At 38.2% G+C, this 20,406-nt stretch overlaps 2 protein-coding genes across 16 annotated transcripts in view; both read left to right on the plus strand.

The window, feature by feature from the left end:
- The first annotated feature begins 441 nt into the window (after positions 1 to 441).
- LOC134227094 (protein 4.1 homolog) overlaps positions 442 to 20,406 on the plus strand; it is a 145,625-nt gene continuing 125,660 nt past the window's right edge. For 5 of the 15 annotated variants that reach the window (XM_062708351.1, XM_062708339.1, XM_062708355.1 and 2 more), the window contains exons 1-2: positions 449 to 637; positions 1,756 to 2,111. The gene's annotated coding sequence lies outside the window, so the exon portion shown is untranslated. The other 10 variants (XM_062708343.1, XM_062708341.1, XM_062708340.1 and 7 more) reach the window with 10 other exon arrangements.
- On the plus strand, positions 3,702 to 6,528 carry LOC134224151 (uncharacterized). Its single transcript, XM_062703429.1, has 2 exons — positions 3,702 to 4,685; positions 4,753 to 6,528. The coding sequence occupies exons 1-2, from the start codon at positions 4,421 to 4,423 to the stop codon at positions 6,396 to 6,398; spliced, it is 1,911 nt and encodes a 636-aa protein (XP_062559413.1). The 5' UTR covers positions 3,702 to 4,420; the 3' UTR covers positions 6,399 to 6,528.

Here is a 20,406-nt window from a genome sequence, read left to right on the forward strand (position 1 = left end):
AAAATTCAGGGTGAATACCGATTGTAATGCAGGAGATAGGTATCAGTTTCATTCCTCTGCTGGCTAAAGCAGGAATAAATAAAGAAGGCGGTTAGCCTAATTTAACAAATCATGGACGATTATCTGGGCCATGAGTCGGGTGGGGTTTGCCTCGCGCTTGATTTGAGTCGTGGATGAGATTTGAAAATTTGAGTTTTTACCAACACTGCTCATGCTCATGCTTATTTATTTTAAGTGCGTCTTGGTTATGTGCGCACATTAAAATCTTAAAACTAAATAAAATTATTTGTGGATTTCAGCCAATAATCGGCGGTTTAAAGTTAAATAAAATAAAATCAATTTCTCGAACCACCCTGTATCAATGCCCGAAGCCGATCCGACTGCGCCATCAACGACCGGTACCGAACGCCAACGGAACAACGGTTTCCATTCTCAATCGCATCGCGAACGCTGAGCCGAGTGGACGTGTTTTCGTTGATTGAAAGCGAACGGTACCAATCGTGAGTGAAGTGCATTACCGCGCCCGCCTCCCCCACTGACCCGGGCCCGGTTTATTCGATTTTCGTTGCGTTTGTGTTCGTGCGTATTTTTGTATCCTTGTATCTATCTTGTTTCCCCGCTTGGGGTTTGGTCCGCGGTGAGCTCACCTGCCCTCTCGGTCGCACCGCTGTGTTGACTTGTTTTGAGTTTTTGGGGTGTGGAGTCGACGGTGAAGAGAATCGCGTGAAAGTCGAATGGTTCAAAACAACGAGAGCCAAATTTTTCGGTGAATTTGATTCGGGAGAAAAAAAGTTCTGCGTGGAACGCACAAAGGAACATCGTTGCGTGAAAAATTCATTCATTAGTGCACTGTTTTTATTGGGGCAAAAGGTAGACTGACGCCGATGTAGCACAGGCACCGAGTTCGAGCGTAGTGTTCCATCATCAATCGAGTTATTAATCATCATCGTCGCGAACTAAGAAAAAGAAGAACAGGAATTATTCGCGGTTCGCGACGCTCGGAACACAGTGGTGCAAAATGGGAAAAGTGTAGGAACTGGAATTGAATGAGTTTTCAATTAACTTTCTTCATTATATTTGTTTTTATCAATGGAAATTCAACTTTTGAACAGAACAAGAAAGTTATGGCTACATAACTTTTTTCCGCAAAGGTCCCTCCTTAATTAAAAATATTTCAAAATCAAAAAAATTACTGCAATCCATTTTTATGAATGCAAATAAATTGATAGTTATAATGGAATGTATCTACCTGGATCGTTCGTTCGACTTTTCTAATATGTTTTTTTCATCATCTCGGTCAGGTGGATTATTAAGGGTTTTTCAACGTAATCCTGCCCGTTTGATATGAACAGTATTTTTTTAAATCACATACATAACGGCAAAAAGTTTTGTCTAAAATTTTCATGTCCCGTTCCGTTGATACTCTTGTCCCATTGTGTGAAAACCTCAAAATTCGCTTCATACGTGGTAAAGGCGCAGATCTGCCCACAAAAAAGAAACAAGTTAAACAGCCAAAAAAAGAAGATCGAAGCGTACGTTTTGGTTTCAATAATTGTGCTGCGGATGTCAAGGTGCTAAAAGAAATGAAGAAAATGCAGTGATTACTTTTTGTTTGAATCAAGGTGCATTTACAATAATGGAATTGAAAACAATTTAACAATGTAGCATTTTGTAATTGGCCTTCGCAATTCAAGTGAATGACTGAACGGAACAATCAACAATCAAAAGGTGTTGTTATTAAATTTTCTTCATTAGGCAATTTTTGTTTTTCCCTATAAACGTTCTAGATTCTAATAAGAAAACGACAAGTGAGGAGCAAATTTATTACAATTTAGTGCGGAAAAGTGCGCGTATGCTTTTCCTGAAACGTAGCAGCGCTCCATTCAAATAGTGAGTGTTGTTGGTGTTGGTGAGCGCTATAGTGCTGGAATAAAAGTGTGACACCGAAGAGAAAAAAAAGGGAAAAAAATAATCACCTTCGCCGTCGTCATTGAAGAAAAGGTGTGTGTGGCGCGAGTAGCAGCAGCAGATACCAATCGTGCTTTGTGGTTTGACGAAGAACGCAGCAGCAAAGCAACCAGCAGTGGCTCCCCGCCGGAATAGCTAATAAGGTGCAGTAAACACAAACATTGGGATATGGATACGGGGATGGGTCCCTCCTGATACCACTACAACATAACCACTTTTGGGGAAACTTTTTTGAAATTTGTGGAGCTTATTGATATTAATTGATTCAAAGTAGTTTCATGGAGAACGTTATGCAAATTCTAAATGTTGATTGCAAGAATGGGTTGAGAATAATCGAAATCCTTCTAGCTACTCGTGAAATTCTTCTACGTTTGTCCTAATAATTATCATTTAGGTCATAATTCAACCCTTTTCAACTGAAGATAGAAAAATAGTTTATTCCTTTAAATTTTATCAAAAAGAATGCAAATTTAATCTGGAGCTGATTAAATTCGGTCAGAAATTTAGTAAAGCACTTAAAAAAAAAATATTTGAATTAAACCTAATTACGATTTATTTAAATAGGGTATCTGTTCCCATATTAATAACAGCCCGTATATTAATCTCAACCGTCGATAAACCAAATATAAAATCAATTTGGTTACAATTTCTCACATCGTATGTACACAATAATAAATAGACCACCTTCTCCAATGTTTGGAATATTATTTAAAATTCTGTTTGAGTAATGTTTTAGCTCACAAGACTCAAATTATTAAAAACAAAATTATAAAACACATTTATTTTCATTTTCCTACCTCTGAACTGTTGATTTGATGCACTGCTCGATTGCTACTAGCAGATTCATCTCATTTCACGCCGTTGTTTTCCACTCAATTTCATGCTAAAACAAATGTATCCTTTGAAAATACACTTCACAACACATAGAGCACATCACATTTTCACTATAAACATAATCATATTTGAAAAACTAACGCGATTTCCTATAGTTTGATATAGGTTTATTTCAAACAACGTCTAAATTATTCTTGGCCGTATTCCAAACTATTTACATGGCCTGCAGCATCTGCAAGGGTTGCCGACCTAGTTTTTTATTTCAAAAATGCTTGAATGAACTTTCATTGTGAAATTCAACTCTTATGTTTGTAAAACAAGGTATATCGAAGAGATGAGCTATGACAAACATAAAATTAAACTCATAAGTTGGAAAACTACAACAAAAACTGCAATTTTGTAATTATATTTCAACTCAAATACAAAACATTGAAGAATTCGGCATCACTGCAATCATATCGTTACGTATACACACAAGTAATAGTGTGCGTATTTTATGTTGGAAACAGTATTATTGATATAGGTACAGGCATAGGATTAACTGTTTTTGAATGTTATTGAAATAGGTGCATGGCAGTGATGATGTTTTAACTAAATACTTCTATAATGTGATAACAATTTCATTTTGAAGTTACCAAATTGTTATCAATTAAAAATGACGTTAGCCGAGCATAATTATTCTCATATTTCTTGATTATTGGGTGAGGAATAAATGCATTTCATATGCGCATTGGCTTATTGTTATTGATATAGGAACAGTCTATTTCATTTGTATTCTAATTGAATAATTCAAAAGGAATTTCTTGCACCTATGTCGCTCTCAAAAATTAATAAGCGCATTTCCTCAATTATTTTGAGAGGAATTTATGAATGCTTACTTGATGAATTTGTCTGAAGTAGGGTAGATGTATTATAAATCGCCACTGTGTTATATTTCGCCACCCTAGTGAAACATTCAGCATTTCTGAGCATATAAATTGGTTTGTGGCTTAGACTATTGAATAATTCGACATATATTAGTGCCCGGCAGTCGTGTTTGCACTGGTTTTGAATAAAATTCGTTGCTTTAATTGATAAATTATGTATCATCAAACCGAGCCCCTACCTACCACTTAATTTTTCAACTCATTGAAAAACAAGTACATATGGATATTGTCGGAAAATCACTAAATCCAACGATTTGCATATTCAGATCATTCACCGCATCTCTAAAATAGTACACTCTTGATGATTCCAGCAATTATGTGTGGATAAATGACTACTTTTGTATGATTTTTGACTAATTTAAAGGTGGCGATATATAACACACCAAATACAACGTTTTCAATTATCGCCAGTGGCGAAATCCCTTTGTGCGTTTTCAAATCTCAAATGGTGTTAATCTTCGCCACCCCTAACCAAGCTGTCAAAATTTGTAAACAGAAACTACTAGAGTTGCGTTTTGCGTTGCACCATATTACCGCTGGAGAAAATGGTAATACTTCTTGAAATTATTATGAAACACTCGTTAATTTAACGTTTATTTTATACCGAACAGGCACAGAGACCAAAGGAATACGGAACTACATATTCCGAGGCCGAACTAGCTGCTGCATGTGATAAAATACAGCGCAAGGAGATGAGTGCCAAAAAAGCTGCCAACCACTATGGAATTCCTCGATCAACAATCCGATCCAGACTTGTGCTTCTGAAGAAGCTCCAAACTGTGTTCCGTCCAGGACCAACTACGGTTTTGACGCAGGACGAAGAGACGGAATTGGAAGAATGGGTGTACGATATGCAGAGCCGGGGGTTTCCCGTTACCAAGGAGATGCTGCTGAGTAATGTGAAGATTTTTTTGGATGCGAACCCCAGAGAACACAAATTTCCTCAAAATATGCCAGGTAAAACGTTCAAATTTTTGTCTTTTAAGTGCTGTTAGTATTTTAAGATCTTTCGATTTTTATCAAGGTCGAACATGGGTGAAACTGTACTTAAAACGACATCCGAAGATGTCGTTGCGGACCCCGGAATTCGTTACGAAGGCCAGTGCAACTGTCTCACTTTCGGATATACACTCCTGGTACGATAAAGTAGAACTATTCCTGACCAAGGAAGGGTTCATGGAAATTCTTCAAGATCCGCGACGCATAATAAATGGAGATGAGACTTCGTTTCAATTGAACCCAAAAAACAAAACCGTCTTTGCTTTGCGTGGAAGCCGCAACGTCTACGACGTCGAGAGAACCTCTAGTAAGCTCAACATAACAACCATGTTTTCGTTTTTCGCTTCCGGAGAAGCCATCCCTCCGACCATCATCTACCCCTATAAAACAATCCCAAAAGCTGTGGCTGATTCAGTTCCTTCAATGTGGGGGGTGGCTAAATCTGATACCGGATGGATGACCACCCCTGTCTTCCGTGATTATATCAGAAACGTCCTGGATCCCTATCTAGTGGCCAAGAAAGTGAAAAAGCCGGTCATGTTTATTATTGACGGCCACAGTAGCCATATCAACGTTGAAACATCAAAGTTATGCCGACAACTTGGGATTGTTTTGATCGCATTGTACCCTAACGTTACAAGGATAATGCAACCGGCAGATGTTTCTGTCTTCAAACCAATGAAAAACGCATGGCCGAAAGCTGTGCAGAGATTTCGCGAAAAGAACCCTGAAGGCTGCGTGAACGCGCACAATTTTGCAACAGTGTTGCAAGATTGCCTACGTAATTCGGTAACCGTAAAAACCATCAAGAACGGCTTCCGAGCATCTGGACTTTACCCATGGGATCGGAATGCCATTGATCCATCTAAGTGCTTGGGAAAGTCTACTGTTCGCGAGGATCCTGAAGAACCGTTATTTGAGCCTGGTGATGTTGAACCGACTCGGGAATCCGCCGAAACCTCTGCACAACTCATAAATGCGAAGAGGACACTCGAAGAATGCGCGGCAGCTATTGGCGAGACAAGAGTGAAAAAGTACAAGTCACAGTTCGTTTGTTTGGATAATGAGGAAGATGCAGCGTTGTTCAAAATATTTTCAACGTTGGAACAAAACTACCCAGATGTATTCGAAAGCTTGGAGGATAACGTACCCGAAAACGATCCGGTGTGTGATTTTGTTTATGCTGATATTAACAATGCAACGCCAGATGGGAATGGAGTAGCTGATGGGTTCGAATCCACCCCGGGAGAACCGTCGAAGATGATTGCTGATGCTGCGAATCCTGGCCCTTCCAGAACCTCAAGTATAAAAGGAGCAGCTGGCGGATTACAGGCTACCCCGGAAGAACCGCCGAAGATGGTTCCTGAAACTGCGAAACCTGGCCCTTCCAGAACCCCATTGAAGGATTTCCTGAATAGACCTCCAACGCCAAAACGGACAGCTAAACGAGAATACAAATCTAAACGCTATCACGTGCTGACTTCGGATGAATTCATACAGGAATTTGAGCAGAAGGAAGAAGACAAAAGGCGCGCCGAGGAAGAAAAAGAGAATCGTAAAGTTATCCGAATGCAACGGAAGGTAGAAGCAGAAACGAAAAAGAACAAGAAACAAGAAGAGAAGAAGTTGAAACAAGATATGAAGGATAAAGCTCGCAAGAAGAAGGCTTAGATAGCATCGTGGTGAGCTCATGTTTATTATCCCGCATTTGATATATTTTCATTCATATGTTACCATGAATTGTTATAACTGAGTTATAAATAAACGTTGAAATCGATTCTAGACTATTATTTATTTTCTTTTTTGTACACGTTTAATGCTTGTTTGCTATTCTTTAAATACATTGATTTGGGGTGGTGAAAATTGACTCCCAGAAGTGGCGAACATTAAAAACAGGTGTCGATAATTAAAACAAATACGCACTTTATAATAAACATGAATAGTTACAATTTAATATTGAAACTCAAAGGATAAAAAAGGTTTGCTTTGTATAATGTATTGTTTTTTTCGAAGTTTTCACAAAATCCTTTATGTTATAATCAAATATCGGCAAATATTCGTTTGGGCTGGCGAAATATAGTACTTTTACCCTATTCCAGAAAAAAATTCTTGAAAAATAATTGGAAAAATTTCTAATGGAATTTATTTAGCAATCTCCAGGGCAATTCTTCAAGGATCTTCTGAAGATTTCCAGAAAGATTTTCATTATTATTTTCAGATTATCATACGGATTTTGCGAATTTTGAAAGTAATTCAGTTTTAATTTCTGGATATTTTTGGAAGTAATTTACGAAAAGTTCTTGCGAGATTTTTTAAGGAATTATTGTTGGAATTTCCAACAGTTAGCTCCAGTTAGCTAATATGATCTCCAGGCATAAGATTGCCAATCCGGAGATGAGGAGTTGGATTGAAAGTTGAAAAGCAGGCCAAGTTCCAGTTGGAATGTAGTGCTTTTGATGAAGAAGTGTTGGAATTTCCGAAAATCCGTTAAAACTTTTTCAGATAGGAATTTCTGGAAAAAGTCACGGAGAAATTTATTGAGAAACTCCACGGGAAATTTGTGGACTCCACAAAAAAACCCTGGAGGATCTTCCAAAGAAATGAACTTTCGAAAAAATTGCTGGAGAAACTTCCGGAGGAATTCCTGAAGGAGCTTCCGGGGAAATTCCTGGAGGAACTTCCGGATAAATTCATGGATTGACTTCATTTGGAACTCCTGGAGGAACTTCCAGAGGAATTCTTGGAAGAACTTTATGAGGAACTTCTGGAAGAAATACTGGAGGAACTTTTGTAGGATTTTCTGGAGGAACTCCTGGAGGAATTGTAGGAGGAGCTTCTGGAGGAATTCCTGGAGTATCTTCCGGAGGAACTTCCGGTTATATTCCTAAAGGAATTCCTGGGGGAACTTCTGTAGGAATTCCTGGAGTAACTTTCTGAGGAATTCTTAGAGGAAATTCTGGAGGAATTCATTAAACTTCCGAAGGAATTCCTGAAGGAACTTCCGAAAGAATACTTGAAGGAACTTCCGGAGGAACTTCCGGAAGAATTCCTGGAGGAACTTTCGAAGGAATTCCTGGAGGAACTTCCGGAGGAATTGCTGGAGGAACTTCCGAAGGAATTCCTATAGGAACTTCCGGAGGAACTCCTATAGGAACTTCCGGAGGAATTCCTGGAGGAACTTCCGGAAGAATTCCTGGAGGATCTTCCGGAAGAATTCCTGGAGGAACTTGCGGAAGAATTCCTGGAGGAACTTCTGGAAGAATTCCTGGAGGAACTTCCGGAAGAGTTCCTGGAGGAACTTCCAGAAGAATTTCTGGAGGAACTTCCGGATGAATTTCTGGAGGAACTTCCAGAGGAATACCTGGTGAAACTTCCGGAAGAATTGCTGATGGAGCTTCCGGAGGAATTCCTGGAGGATCTGCCGGAGAAATTCTTGGAGGAACTTCCGGAGGAATTCCTGGAGGAACTTCCGAAGGAATCCCTCGAGAAGCTTCCGAAGGAAGCCCTCGAGAAACTTCCGAAGGAATTCCTGGAGGAAATTCCGAAAGAATTCCTGGAGGAACTTCCGAAGGAATTTCTGAAGGTACTTCGGAAAGAATTCCCTACGATACTTCAGAAGGAATTCCTGGCGAAAATTCTGCAGGAATTCCTTGAGAAACTTCCGAAGGAATTCCGGGAGAATCTTCCAAAGGAATTCCTGGAGGAACTTCCGGAGGAAATTCTGAAGGAACTTCCGGAGGAATTTCTGGAGGGACTTCCGAAGGAATTTCCTGGAGGAACTTCCGATGGAATTCTGGAGAAACTTCCGATGGAATTCCTGGAGGAACTTTCGAAGGAATTCCTGAAGAAACTTCCGAAGGAATTCCTAGAGGAACTTCCGAAGGAATTCCTAGAGGAACTTCCGAAGGAATTCCGAGAGAAACTTTCGAAGGAACTTCCGGAGGAAATTCTGGAGGAACTTCCGGAGGAAATTCTGGAGGAACTTCCGGTGGAAATTCTGGAGGAACTTCCGGTGGAAATTCTGGAGGAACTTTCGGAAGAATTGCTGGAGAAACTTCCGAAGGAATTTCTGGAGGAATTTCCGAAGGAATTCCTAGAGGAACTTCCGAAGGAATTCGTGGAGGAACTTCCGAAGGAATTCCTGGAGGAACATCCTGAGGAATTTATGCAGGAACTTCCTGAGGAATTTATGCAGTAACTTCCTGATGAATTTATGCAGGAACTTCTGAAGAAATTCCTGGAGGTACTTTGGAAGGAATTCCCTGAGGTACTTCGGAAGGAATTCCTGGAGAAACTTCCGAAAGAATTCCTGGAGGAACTTCCGAAGAATTTCCTGGACGATCTTCCGAAGGAATTCCTGTAGGAACTCCGAATAAATTCCTTGAGGAACTTCCGAAGGAATTCCTGGAGAAACTTACGAAGGAGTTCCGGGAGAAACTTCCGAAAGAATTCTTGGTGGAACTTCCGAAGGAATTCCCTGAGGTACTTCGGAAGGAATTCCCTGAGGTACTTCGGAAGGAATTCCTGGAGAAACTTCCGAAAGAATTCCTTTAGGAACTTCCTAAGGATTTCCTGGAGGATCTTCCGAAGGAATCCCTGGAGGAACTTCCGAAAGAATTCCTTGAGGAACTTCCGAAGGAATTCCTGGAGGAACTTCCGAAGGAATTCCTGGAGGAACTTCCGAAGGAATTCCTAGAGGAACTTCCAAAGGAATTCCTGGAGGAACTTCCGAAGGAATTCGTGGAGGAACTGGAGGAATTCCTGGAGGAACTTCCTGAGGAAATTATGCAGGAACTTCCGAAGGAATTCCCGGAGGTACTTCGGAAGGAATTCCCGGAGGTACTTCGGAAGGAATTCCCGGAGGTACTTCGGAAGGAATTCCCTGAGGTACTTCGGAAGGAATTCCTGGAGAAACTTCCGAAGGAATTCCTGGAGAAACTTCCGAAGGAATTCCTAGAAGAACTTCTGAAGGCATTCCAATTTCTAAAGGAACTTCTGAAGGAATTCCTGAAGAAACTTCCGAAGGAATTCCTGGAGAAACTTCCGAAGGAATTCCTAGAGGAACTTCCGAAGGAATTCCTAGAGGAACTTCCGAAGGAATTCCTGGAGGAACTTCCGAAGGAATTCCTAGAGGAACTTCCGAAGGAATTCCTGGAGGAACTTCCGAAGGAATTCCTAGAGGAACTTCCGAAGGAATTTCTAGAGGAACTTCCGAAGGAATTCCTGGCGAAACTTCCGCAGGAATTCCTGGAGGAACTTCCGAAGGAATTCCCGGATGTACTTTGGAAGGAATTCCCTGAGGTACTCTGGAAGGAATTCCTGAAGAAACTTCCGAAGAAATTCCTAGAGGAACTTCTGAAAGCATTCCTGGAGGAACTTCCGAAGGAATTCCTGAAGAAACTTCCGAAGGAATTCCTGGAGAAACTTCCGAAGGAATTTCTGGAGAAACTTCCGAAGGAATTCCTAGAGGAACTTCCGAAGGAATTCCTAGAGGAACTTCCGAAGGAATTCCTAGAGGAATTTCCGGAAGATTTCCTAGAGGAACTTCCGAAGGAATTCCTAGAAGATCTTCCGAAGGAATTCCTAGAGGAACTTCCTAAGGAATTCCTGGAGAAACTTCCGCAGGAATTCCTGGAGGAACTCCCTGAGGAAATTATGCAGGAACTTCCGAAGGAATTCCCGGAGGTACTTCGGAAGGAATTCCCTGAGGTACTTCGGAAGGAATTCCTGGAGAAACTTCCGAAGGAATTCCTGGAGAAAATTCCAAAGGAATTCCTGGAGAAACTTCCGAAGGAACTTCCGAAGGAATATCTGGAGGATCTTCCGAAGGAATTTCTGGAGGAACTTCCTAAGGAATTTCTGAAGGAACTTCCGAAGGAATTCCTGGAGGAACTTCCAAAGGAATTCCTGAAGAAACTTCCGAAGGAATTCCTGGAGAAACTTCCGAAGGAATTTCTGGAGAAACTTACGAAGGAATTCCTAGAGGAACTTCCGAAGGAATTCCTAGAGGAACTTCCGAAGGAATTTCTAGAGGAACTTCCGAAGGAATTTCTAGAGGAACTTCCGAAGGATTTCCTAGAGGAACTTCCGAAGGAATTCCTAGAAGATCTTCCGAAGGAATTCCTAGAGGAACTTCCTAAGGAATTCCTGGAGAAACTTCCGCAGGAATTCCTGGAGGAACTCCCTGAGGAAATTATGCAGGAACTTCCGAAGGAATTCCCGGAGGTACTTCGGAAGGAATTCCCTGAGGTACTTCGGCAGGAATTCCTGGAGAAACTTCCGAAGGAATATCTGGAGGATCTTCCGAAGGAATTTCTGGAGGAACTTCCGAAGGAATTTCTGAAGGAACTTCCGAAGGAATTCCTGGAAGAACTTCATTCCTCGGAGGTGGAATTTTTGGTTAACTTTCTGAATGAATTCTTAGAAGAACTTCTGGAGGAGCTACAGGAGAAATTCGACGCCGCCGACCACTAAGGACGTAAGGTGCCACTGGCTGATCTAAATGATCTATCCAGTTTTCATCGCGCGTTAATGGCCTGTGGGCTAGTCTATTTGACATTTGTGGAAGTCAAACTGCACCTACCGTTCCGAGCATTTTGATCAATGTGGTAAATCATCAGCCTCTTCTTATTTACTACATTGGTCAGAATGTTCGAAACGATGAGTGTAGTTGACCTTCACAAACAACCAATCAGAAAGCAGCTCAGTTTTCCGTAAGCTAACGGCCATTACCGTTCGCGGAAAACTAGATAACGTTGCCGCCGATAAAACTTTAATCGGCGCACAGGTCTAACCAATAGAGGTAATAAACGCGATTGTCGCGTAATAAGGACGATTGTCGCAGCGGTTCCCTTTTTTCTCGTAACCAAACATGTAGGGTACACAACTGTCAAAACGTACTGATTTTTCTTGCGTTGACATTTAGCGCCTTATTCTTGCCAGTGAAAGATTCTTCGCGAATGACGACAGTGATAATCTTCCTCTATAGTTTATTACCTCTATCGTCTAACCGGCACAACTTTGCTATTTAGGCGTACATGATTTTGTAGACAGGTTCCGATTAAATTTTAATCTAATTTATCTGAATCAGATGATGATTATTCTTCAACTTATCCATCTTACATTAAGTATTAAATAAATTCAAATTATAGGCAACAATCTATCCAAATCATGTAAACGCCGTCGTCGGCGGTGACAATGAACAATTTCTTGTCTTTTGTTTCAGTCGATTTTTTGATTTATTTAAGCTTAACTTTCCCAAAGAACCCAAATTTTTTTGAAACCTCTATTTCAAAAATAGAAAATAAAAACTAAAAAAGTGCTGCACGTGTGAACTGGCGTGAATAATTGGAATGTTAGAGAATGTTAGGTCAAGCTTGAAAACAGTTCTTTTTAGGACTAGACAGTTTTTTTTCGGACGAATTTCGAAATTGACGTAGGACACGACAGTTTTTTTTTCGGGCTAATGTTAGGTCAAGCTTGAAATACAGTACTTTTTCGGTTTTTGACGTAAAACTAAACAATACTTTTTGGATTTTTGACGTAGGACTACGTCTGGGTTTTCTATACCGTGGAGCGCATTGCAATTGCAAAAATCGTCACGAAAATATGATATGTGACTTTAAACGTTGATATCTCATCCATTTTTCGATGGATTTTTAATAGTTTTGGACCATTCCACCAAGAACGAGTCAAAGCTGCTACATAGCTTTCTAATAGTATTGATTTTTATTTAATCATCGTTAGTTGTTAAAAAGTTTAGAGATAAGAAAGCCATTCAATCCAGTTCGTGTATCGCAAGCACAGACATCAAAATCGAGCAACGGGTGGGCTTGGCTTGTATCTTCAGTTCGCACAAGATTTCACGGAAAGCAGACACTGCAACTTAGCAACGAAGGCGTCGGAAGCATTCGTAACGGAAAACCATTATCATCGGTGGTGGTTGCTGAGAATTTAACGATCAAGTTAATTTGTCTCGCAAAATTCTGATTTATTTTACTGCTGTTAGTGACTGGAAAGGAGCATTATTGTTCATTTTCAGAACCACTTTTATGTTTTATATGCAATAAAAAGATAAAATGTCCGTATGTAATTGTATCCTAAACAGTTACTTAATTTTGACACAAATCGTAGAACTTGCTGAGGAATCGTGCAAAGGTAATTAGGTTTATTGCATAGAGCTGCAATACCTCGTTTTACCCCAATGTCACTTATTTAAAATTAAAAATAATAAATAATTTCAAGCATAATTTTTCATAACGACGTATGTAACAATTATGAGGATTCGAGAAATCCTTTGCAGAAAGTTGGCAAAACTTTTTCTAAAACTGTTTTAAAACTAAATCTTTTTTCAATACTTTTTTCCGCTGGCATGCGTCATTACATGACACGTAATAAGCGTGCTTCACATCAAATCTCAGTTCATTCAAATTCACTGTGAAAAACGATAAAATTATACATACACCGGTATGCTGCACGCACGTCGGTGTACATTGGTCGGTTTTCCATAGTGCACGATTGACGCAACTGCAGTTTTGTTTTGCTTTTTTTGGTACATAGGTCGCTCTTAGTTCCCATATGTTAAAGCGACGTATGTAACAGTGAGACTTCAAAAATTGATTTTTGACATACGTCGATTCGTAAAAAGATTGAATTAAAGAATTTTAAGATCTGAAATCAGTAAAATCGATGCGTATTATATAAAGCCGCGTGTGATTGTCACGTTGTATTAAAAACCTCGTTTTGTTTACTTTTGTTACATACGTCGTTATGAAAAATTTTGCTTGATTTATTTATATAACTATTAAAATATACAAATTGTACAAATGAGCCATATTTTATTTTCTTACGTCGTGCGGTGGACAAAAAAAAACTCCACTCCCTGGGACATTATAAATCAGACTAGTTATGATTGATTGCTGCTCGCAGCCGAGGTTATTAGTAAGCAATTTGAAGAATATGAGTACGTGGTGTAAAATCAGCATGTTTTCAATTCCCAACATCGTGCAGAAGACAGAGCTTAGGCAAAATTTGAGGTCAAATACGTTATTTCATCGGTTATTTGTAACTCCAAAATTCTTGATGAATTACTATATGAATAAAGAACATAGGAGTAAAACGAGGTATTGCAACTTAGTGCAATGAACTCAACCACCATTGCACGATTCCCCAGAAAGTTCTACGATTTGTGTCGAAATTTAAACGCAATCCGTCTGTACAGAACCGAAATATTGAATTTAAACGCGTTATGATTTTTTTCACATTGTGTAATGTTTCAGTGTTACATTCGCTGCTTTTGATGCTTTTCAAACAAATTTTATCAGGAAATATTTTGGTTGATGTTCGAGAATTTTGTTCTAAAATTACTTCAGTGAAGTGAATGTGTTAACTTCTGAAGATAATTATTTCCTTCATCAAATTTTCTAAATTGTTTCAGAATTCTCCCTGGAACAAAAAAAAAAGGATTCCCAAGGGTTCTCTGGATAGTTTTTATTCTGCATTCCTCGATGGATGTTCAATAGTTTTTATTGCCAAAAACTCCGCCCCCAAAACTTGGTAATTGTGTGGTATTTACTCAAATTATAATTGAAATGCCTTCGTAGAGGGATTCATACAGAAAGCCTTTCATACAGCCTTTAAATCCCACAGAAAATGAATAAGAATTCACTTTAGAACCTATGGAGGTTTCTCAACGGTCACGGTTTTCTACAAATCCCTACAGTACTACTTCTAGGAGTTATTAGGCTTCCAGTAACTCAGGAACTCGTATGGACTTCAAGGATTCAAACTTGCAGGAATTTTCATATGCTTCTAGGAATTGAAAAAAAAAACATTTTTTATACCTGCATTTTTTTTAGAAATGGTATGAAAAGTGAGGGAATTTTATTCTCAAATTTGAGTGGACATCCTGTAATGGCCTAGTATCTTGGAAGGAATACATCAATAACTTGCATGTAGAATAGGTATCTAAGGCCAAGAAAACCTTTTTGAACGATTATTTTATCCGACCCCTAAACTTTTGTTTTAGTATCTTTATCAAGGAGGCTTTCAGCCCTAAGCTGGCTCGTCTCCGGATCGACCTCTAAACTGTTAAACTTTTAGCAAGAGCGATGATCACCATTTCGTTGAAAATATATCTTAGAATCAAATTCTTCAACACCGCCCAACTCTTAATTGGTGTTTACCCATTTGTTTTCAAACCTGGTTCAATGTTTAATCGAAGATAAATAAATAGGTTCTTCGTTATCGTCCTTTGAATAACAACAATAATTAAACAGAATCTGTCATAGCCATTATTACTGATACATCAGGACCTGGGACGGGACTTGCAAAGAGGAAAAAATGAAACTTCATCTGCAACCAGCAAGCGCTGTCACGAATTGTCAGATGCAACCAGCACCTTTTTGTGTAAAAGTATTGGTATCCCTCAAAAAGTATTCCGAATGATTTTGTTTTACGAGTACTTTTTCACTTTGAAAAGTATTCTAGAAAATCCGGACAGCTTAATATTGAACTGTTATGAATACGTGTTTTATTTCCGATAGGAAAATCTTTATAAAAATAAGTTTACAAATCCATAAATCACAAACACTTTTATTGTGCTCAGAAGATTCTACCCGGGATTTAGGTTATCATGCCTCTTCTTAATTTGGCAGGTTCGTGGCACGATTTTTACACTGCGCAATCCGTTGCGCTTGACCCTAAAGGGAGTTTCTTTTAAAACAGTGTCCTAACCCAAAATCTGGGCAGATAGGATCACTAATCACAAAACGATGTGGTTCCGAAGAACGCTAACTACGAACAGAACGTTTATTACAGAGTCCAAATGTGTTTTATATTACAAGCTATGTGTTGCTACATTTTCGCGTCATTGCGCATATACAAAGTGGTTTAATTTTGCTTACACTGGTTAAACGTGAGGGTATTGATCCGTGTGACAAATATAATTTATTGAGCATGGGAGAGTCGATGTGCTTGCTCTGCACAAGCATTGAAATAAGTAATTTGATCCGAACGCTTGGGGTGAAATTGCTAAGTTATGAGTTTTGTCAATCGTTAATACAATGTATATGACACCGCCTTTTTACAAAAAAATAATTGAAGTGAAATGAAATTATTTTATTTTTGACAAAATTTTGGCAATTCTTCGATTTTTTTTTTTGTTTTTGCGAGTTTATTCTTTATGCTTTTACAATTCTATTTTTATGAATTACTGTTTGTTTGTTTGTGTTTTCATTAACAATAGTACAATTTGGGCTGTTGATTTCTTTTACAATATATGGGCCTAGATAGAATGGGTCTAATTTTTTACGATTTTCGTTTGTAATATAAATGTGGTCACCGATTCTCAGATCTATTGGATTAATTTTCTCGTTTACTACTTTTTGTCTACTTTCTTTTCGCTCTAGCAAATTGTCTCTAGCTAATTTGTTTGTTATATTCAGTTTAAATTTTAATTCGTTGTAATATTCCTCAAGGTTATAAATCGGCTCATGGTTTGACGTTTTCGAAAATCAATTGGTAAATTTGCTTTATGTCCAAATACTAATTCAAACGGTGTAAAACTGTGCTCGATATGGGGTGTTGTGTTGTAGCTGAATGTATAAAATTGAATCCAATCATCCCAGTCATCTTTGTGATCATTGGTAAAACATCGCAGATACTCGTTCAAGCATCTATGATTTCTTTCCAATGCTCCAATTGTCTGTGGGTGATACGCTGTTGAAGATTTTTGTTTTATAGATAAAAGTTATAAATTTGATCAAGGACTTCGTTGTTATACTCTGTGCCTTGATCTGTTCTAAATTCCAAAATATTTCCGTAAATCAGAATAAAATGTTCGACAAGCGCCTTTGCTATTATTGCTGCTTCTTTTGTAGGTATTGGAATACAAACTACGTATTTGGTTAGATTGCATTGTAGTGTTAGAATATACCGGTTACCGTTTCTCGTTCTTATGAACGGTCCAACTGTATCCGCTGAAAGAACTTCGAAAGGTTTTGATGGTGTGGTAGTAATAACTTGATTTTCTTTAGTATGTCGGTGAACTTTATTGATTTTGCACATATTGCAAGACTTGACAAAATTTGCAACATCTGCTTTCATGTTTCTCCATTTGTATACTTCTCTTATTTTCAAATACATTCTGTGCTGTCCAATATGACCTGACGTCGGGGTCATATGGAAATTCTGAAGAACTTCTTTGATTTTTTCTGTGTTGTCAGTAGTTTTGGAGGATTGAATAATATTATTTCGCATTTGGAAATGGCTCTGTTAGCGATTTCCTTGAATGTACTAGCGCTGATTTCTTTGAAAAGTTTATCTTCGAGTGAAATGGCCAATTTATCTCTTCTATATTTTATTAAAATCTCTTCAATTTTCAGAAGAGCATACTCTAGCGCATGACTTCCGTTATTCAGAGTAATTTCAATACTTCCCAATATTTTTGTATAATTATGGCTGTATACATTAAATCTTACTTGGTTTCGGTGCACTTCGCAACCAAGCTTAAGGATTTTTCTGGTCTCAGAGGGATTTTCAGTTTGCCAAGCATTAAGGTGATCAATCTTATTACTTGGTTCTTCTGATCTTAGTTTACTATTTGATTGTGAACTGTGTTGTTTTCTTGCCATTGCCCTAGTGTTGACTGTTAAAACTGATAATTTTTTCAGTTCATCTGAATTTGAAGGAATGCGCGAAAGTGCGTCTGCTCCTACATTACTTTTGCCTGAAACATATTCAATTTCAAAATCGAACTCTGCTAAATCTAAGCGCATTCGTGTTAATTTGCTAGTAGGATTCTTCATGCCGAATAGATATACTAGTGGCTTATGATCCGTACGAACTATAAATGACGTGTAAATAACTTTTAAAATGATTGATGGCCCAATGTATGGCCGTTAGCTCTTTTCAATTGTTGGTTTGTTACTTTCACCTTTTGTGAAGCTTTTTGCTTGCGTAGGCGATTGGTAAATCATGGTTGTCATGTTGTTGTGAAAGAATGGCTCCACACGCTACGTTAGAAGCATCCGTAGTAAGGATAAATTCTTTCGTAAAGTCTGGGTAACGCAAAATTGTCGGAGATATCAGTAATCGTTTTAATTTCTCAAAACTGTTTTGATGTAAATGTGTCCAAGCAAATTTTACACCCTTTTTCAATAAATTGTTCAAGGGCTTTGCTATATTCGCAAAATTTGGCACAAACTTTCTGTAATAATTACAGAAAGCGACGAATCGTCGTATTTCATCCGCATTTGTAGGTACTGGGAAATCTTTGATGACTTGGAATTTGCTATTGTCTGGTAAAATCCCTTTATCTGTAATACGATGTCCTAGATAAAGAACTTCTCTTCGAAAAAGTTGCATTTTTCAGGGTTGAGCTTGAGATTATAGTACCTCAAGCGCTCGAAAACCTTTGTAAATTGTTCAGATGATGATTTACTGAACAACCTATAATAATTATATCGTCAATATATATAAAGGCACAATCAGGATATAATCCTGCCATAGCGATGTTCATCATTCGCTGGAAGCTATTAGGGCTAATGTTTAACCCGAAAGGTAATCGCTTAAAATTGAAGTGTCCAGATGAAGTGGAAAAAGCTGTGTATTTTTTTGCTTCCGGATCCAATGGAATCTGGTGAAATCCAGACATTAGATCCAGTGTTGTAAAATATTTAGCATTTCCTAATTGATCAAGAATTGTATCAATTCTTGGCAATGGAAATTTATCTGCCAAGATTTTTTTATTCAACTGGCGAAAATCAACGACCAGTCTCCATTTTTTGCTATTGTTGTCCGATTTTTTGAGTGAAAAAGTAAAATTGGACTATTATACGGCGATACTGATGGTTCTATAATATCGTCCTTCAGCATCTTTTTGAACTTGTTTTTTATTTCATCATTTTGTGAATAAATATTCTTATAATTCAGGATATAAACTGGAACGGGGTCCGTTAAGTGAATATTTTGAGTATAAAATTGTTTGTGCTCAATTTCTCATCTGACATACAGAAGATGTCTGAATTTTGTTCGATTAATTTTTTCAAAGGTTTCTGTACAAAGTGGGGAACGTTTGAAAAATCTATTTTAGAAAGCAATTTTGGTTTCGTTCATTATTTAAATTGGGTTTCGTCGCGATTTGTTCATAATTACAAAGTTCGTCGACAACGGGTTGAAAGTTCTGTATTTGTGCTTGTTTGTCAGTTGTGTTGATAAATTTTATCACAGCATTCGTTGGAGATACTATTGTATTTCCACAAAATATTCCAGGTAAAATTTCCTGTGAAAATACTATAGAATCAGAAGTAACTTTGAAGTTTGGTATTCTGCGTACTACTTCACACCTCGGTGGGAGAATAATGGTGTTTTGGAAACTATCCTCGATTGGTATTGAAACAACATGATTTTGGTAATTGAAATTTAATAGCCAATATTCATAGTCTATAGTACATCTGTGTTTGATAAGAAAATCCCGTCCCAAAATACCGTCTGTTGGTATTGGGAAATCATTACCAACTATCTGAAAATTATGACTTATTTGAAGACAGTCATTGAATCGTAAGTTAGTAGTAGTTTCGGCAATGGTTTCAGATATTCCATTGGTTATACCTGAGAGTTTATATTTAATATTTCTATCAATAGGTTGGTTAACAGATATTTTCCCACTTTTAAAAAGTGAAACGTCGGCTCCACTATCAATTATTAATGTACATTTTGAATTGGTCATATGTACATCTAAAGTAATAAAATTTACAGCGTTTACATTTGTTAAGTAAATTACGTTAGACGATGCGGGTTTACCTGCATCATATGTTGATCTAAAAATTATCGTTATTAATACTTTGTATATTACGTGAAAGATCCAGTTGATGAAAATTGGTTGGTACAGGAGGTGTATGAGATTGTGGTCCTGCATCTTGGGATATGGAATTTGGAATTGAGGTGTTATGAACACGTATTGCATCAGTTGTAAAGATTTGCCTTCGAGAATTTGTATGGTACCTTCCGCCACGTCCTCTATTTTGATAATAGTTATTCGTATTATGAGGAAAACTATTCCTAAATTGCAAATTATTTCCATGGTAGTTTGGTTGAGCGTTATACTGACCTCTTTTAAAGAAACGAGTTGTGTCGTTTCGGTTGCTATTGAAGCGGCATTTGCAGGTATGTTGCGTTTGTCTGATTTTTACTGTTAACAATTGAGCAGATTGACATGAAGTGTTTGCAGTATTTTCCAAAACCTTTTGCGTGGCTTCCTTCATGTCCTTAAATGTACCTGCTTTAAGAATGAGCTTTGTCTCAGCCGAACCAATACCATTAATTAAGGTATCTACTCCAGCTTTTGTTGACATTGCTGTTGATACTGTATCAGGAATTCCACTATTAAGGTAGACAGCCTTCAATTTTATGATAAGTCTTTCCACCTCGTCGCAGAATTTTTCTGCAGTGTCTTTTTGCTTCACTGCCTTCAGCTTGGCCAAAATATTCTCCGGTGTGGTTTTATCCTCACATCTTGTTTTAACGTCAGCAATAATATCGTCAATCGTTGCCAATCTTTCGGGTAGACCCAATCTGGCTTTCCCCGTAAGACGTGTCTTCAAAAATCTTGCTGCTGTTGCTTGTTGGTTCGCCTCCGTTAGATCCTTCAAAAGATTTGCGGAATCCAAAAGCATCGATA

This window comes from Armigeres subalbatus, chromosome 3, assembly GCF_024139115.2.
Source record: "Armigeres subalbatus isolate Guangzhou_Male chromosome 3, GZ_Asu_2, whole genome shotgun sequence".
NCBI lineage: Eukaryota > Metazoa > Arthropoda > Insecta > Diptera > Culicidae > Armigeres > Armigeres subalbatus.

Bases quoted from the DNA above. Each gene is read 5' to 3' on its own strand.
- LOC134224151 (XM_062703429.1), top strand. From the start codon at position 4,421: ATGAGTGCCAAAAAAGCTGCCAACCACTATGGAATTCCTCGATCAACA. The intron at 4,686-4,752 runs GTAAAACGTTCA...ATTTTTATCAAG, and splicing joins ATTTCCTCAAAATATGCCAG to GTCGAACATGGGTGAAACTG.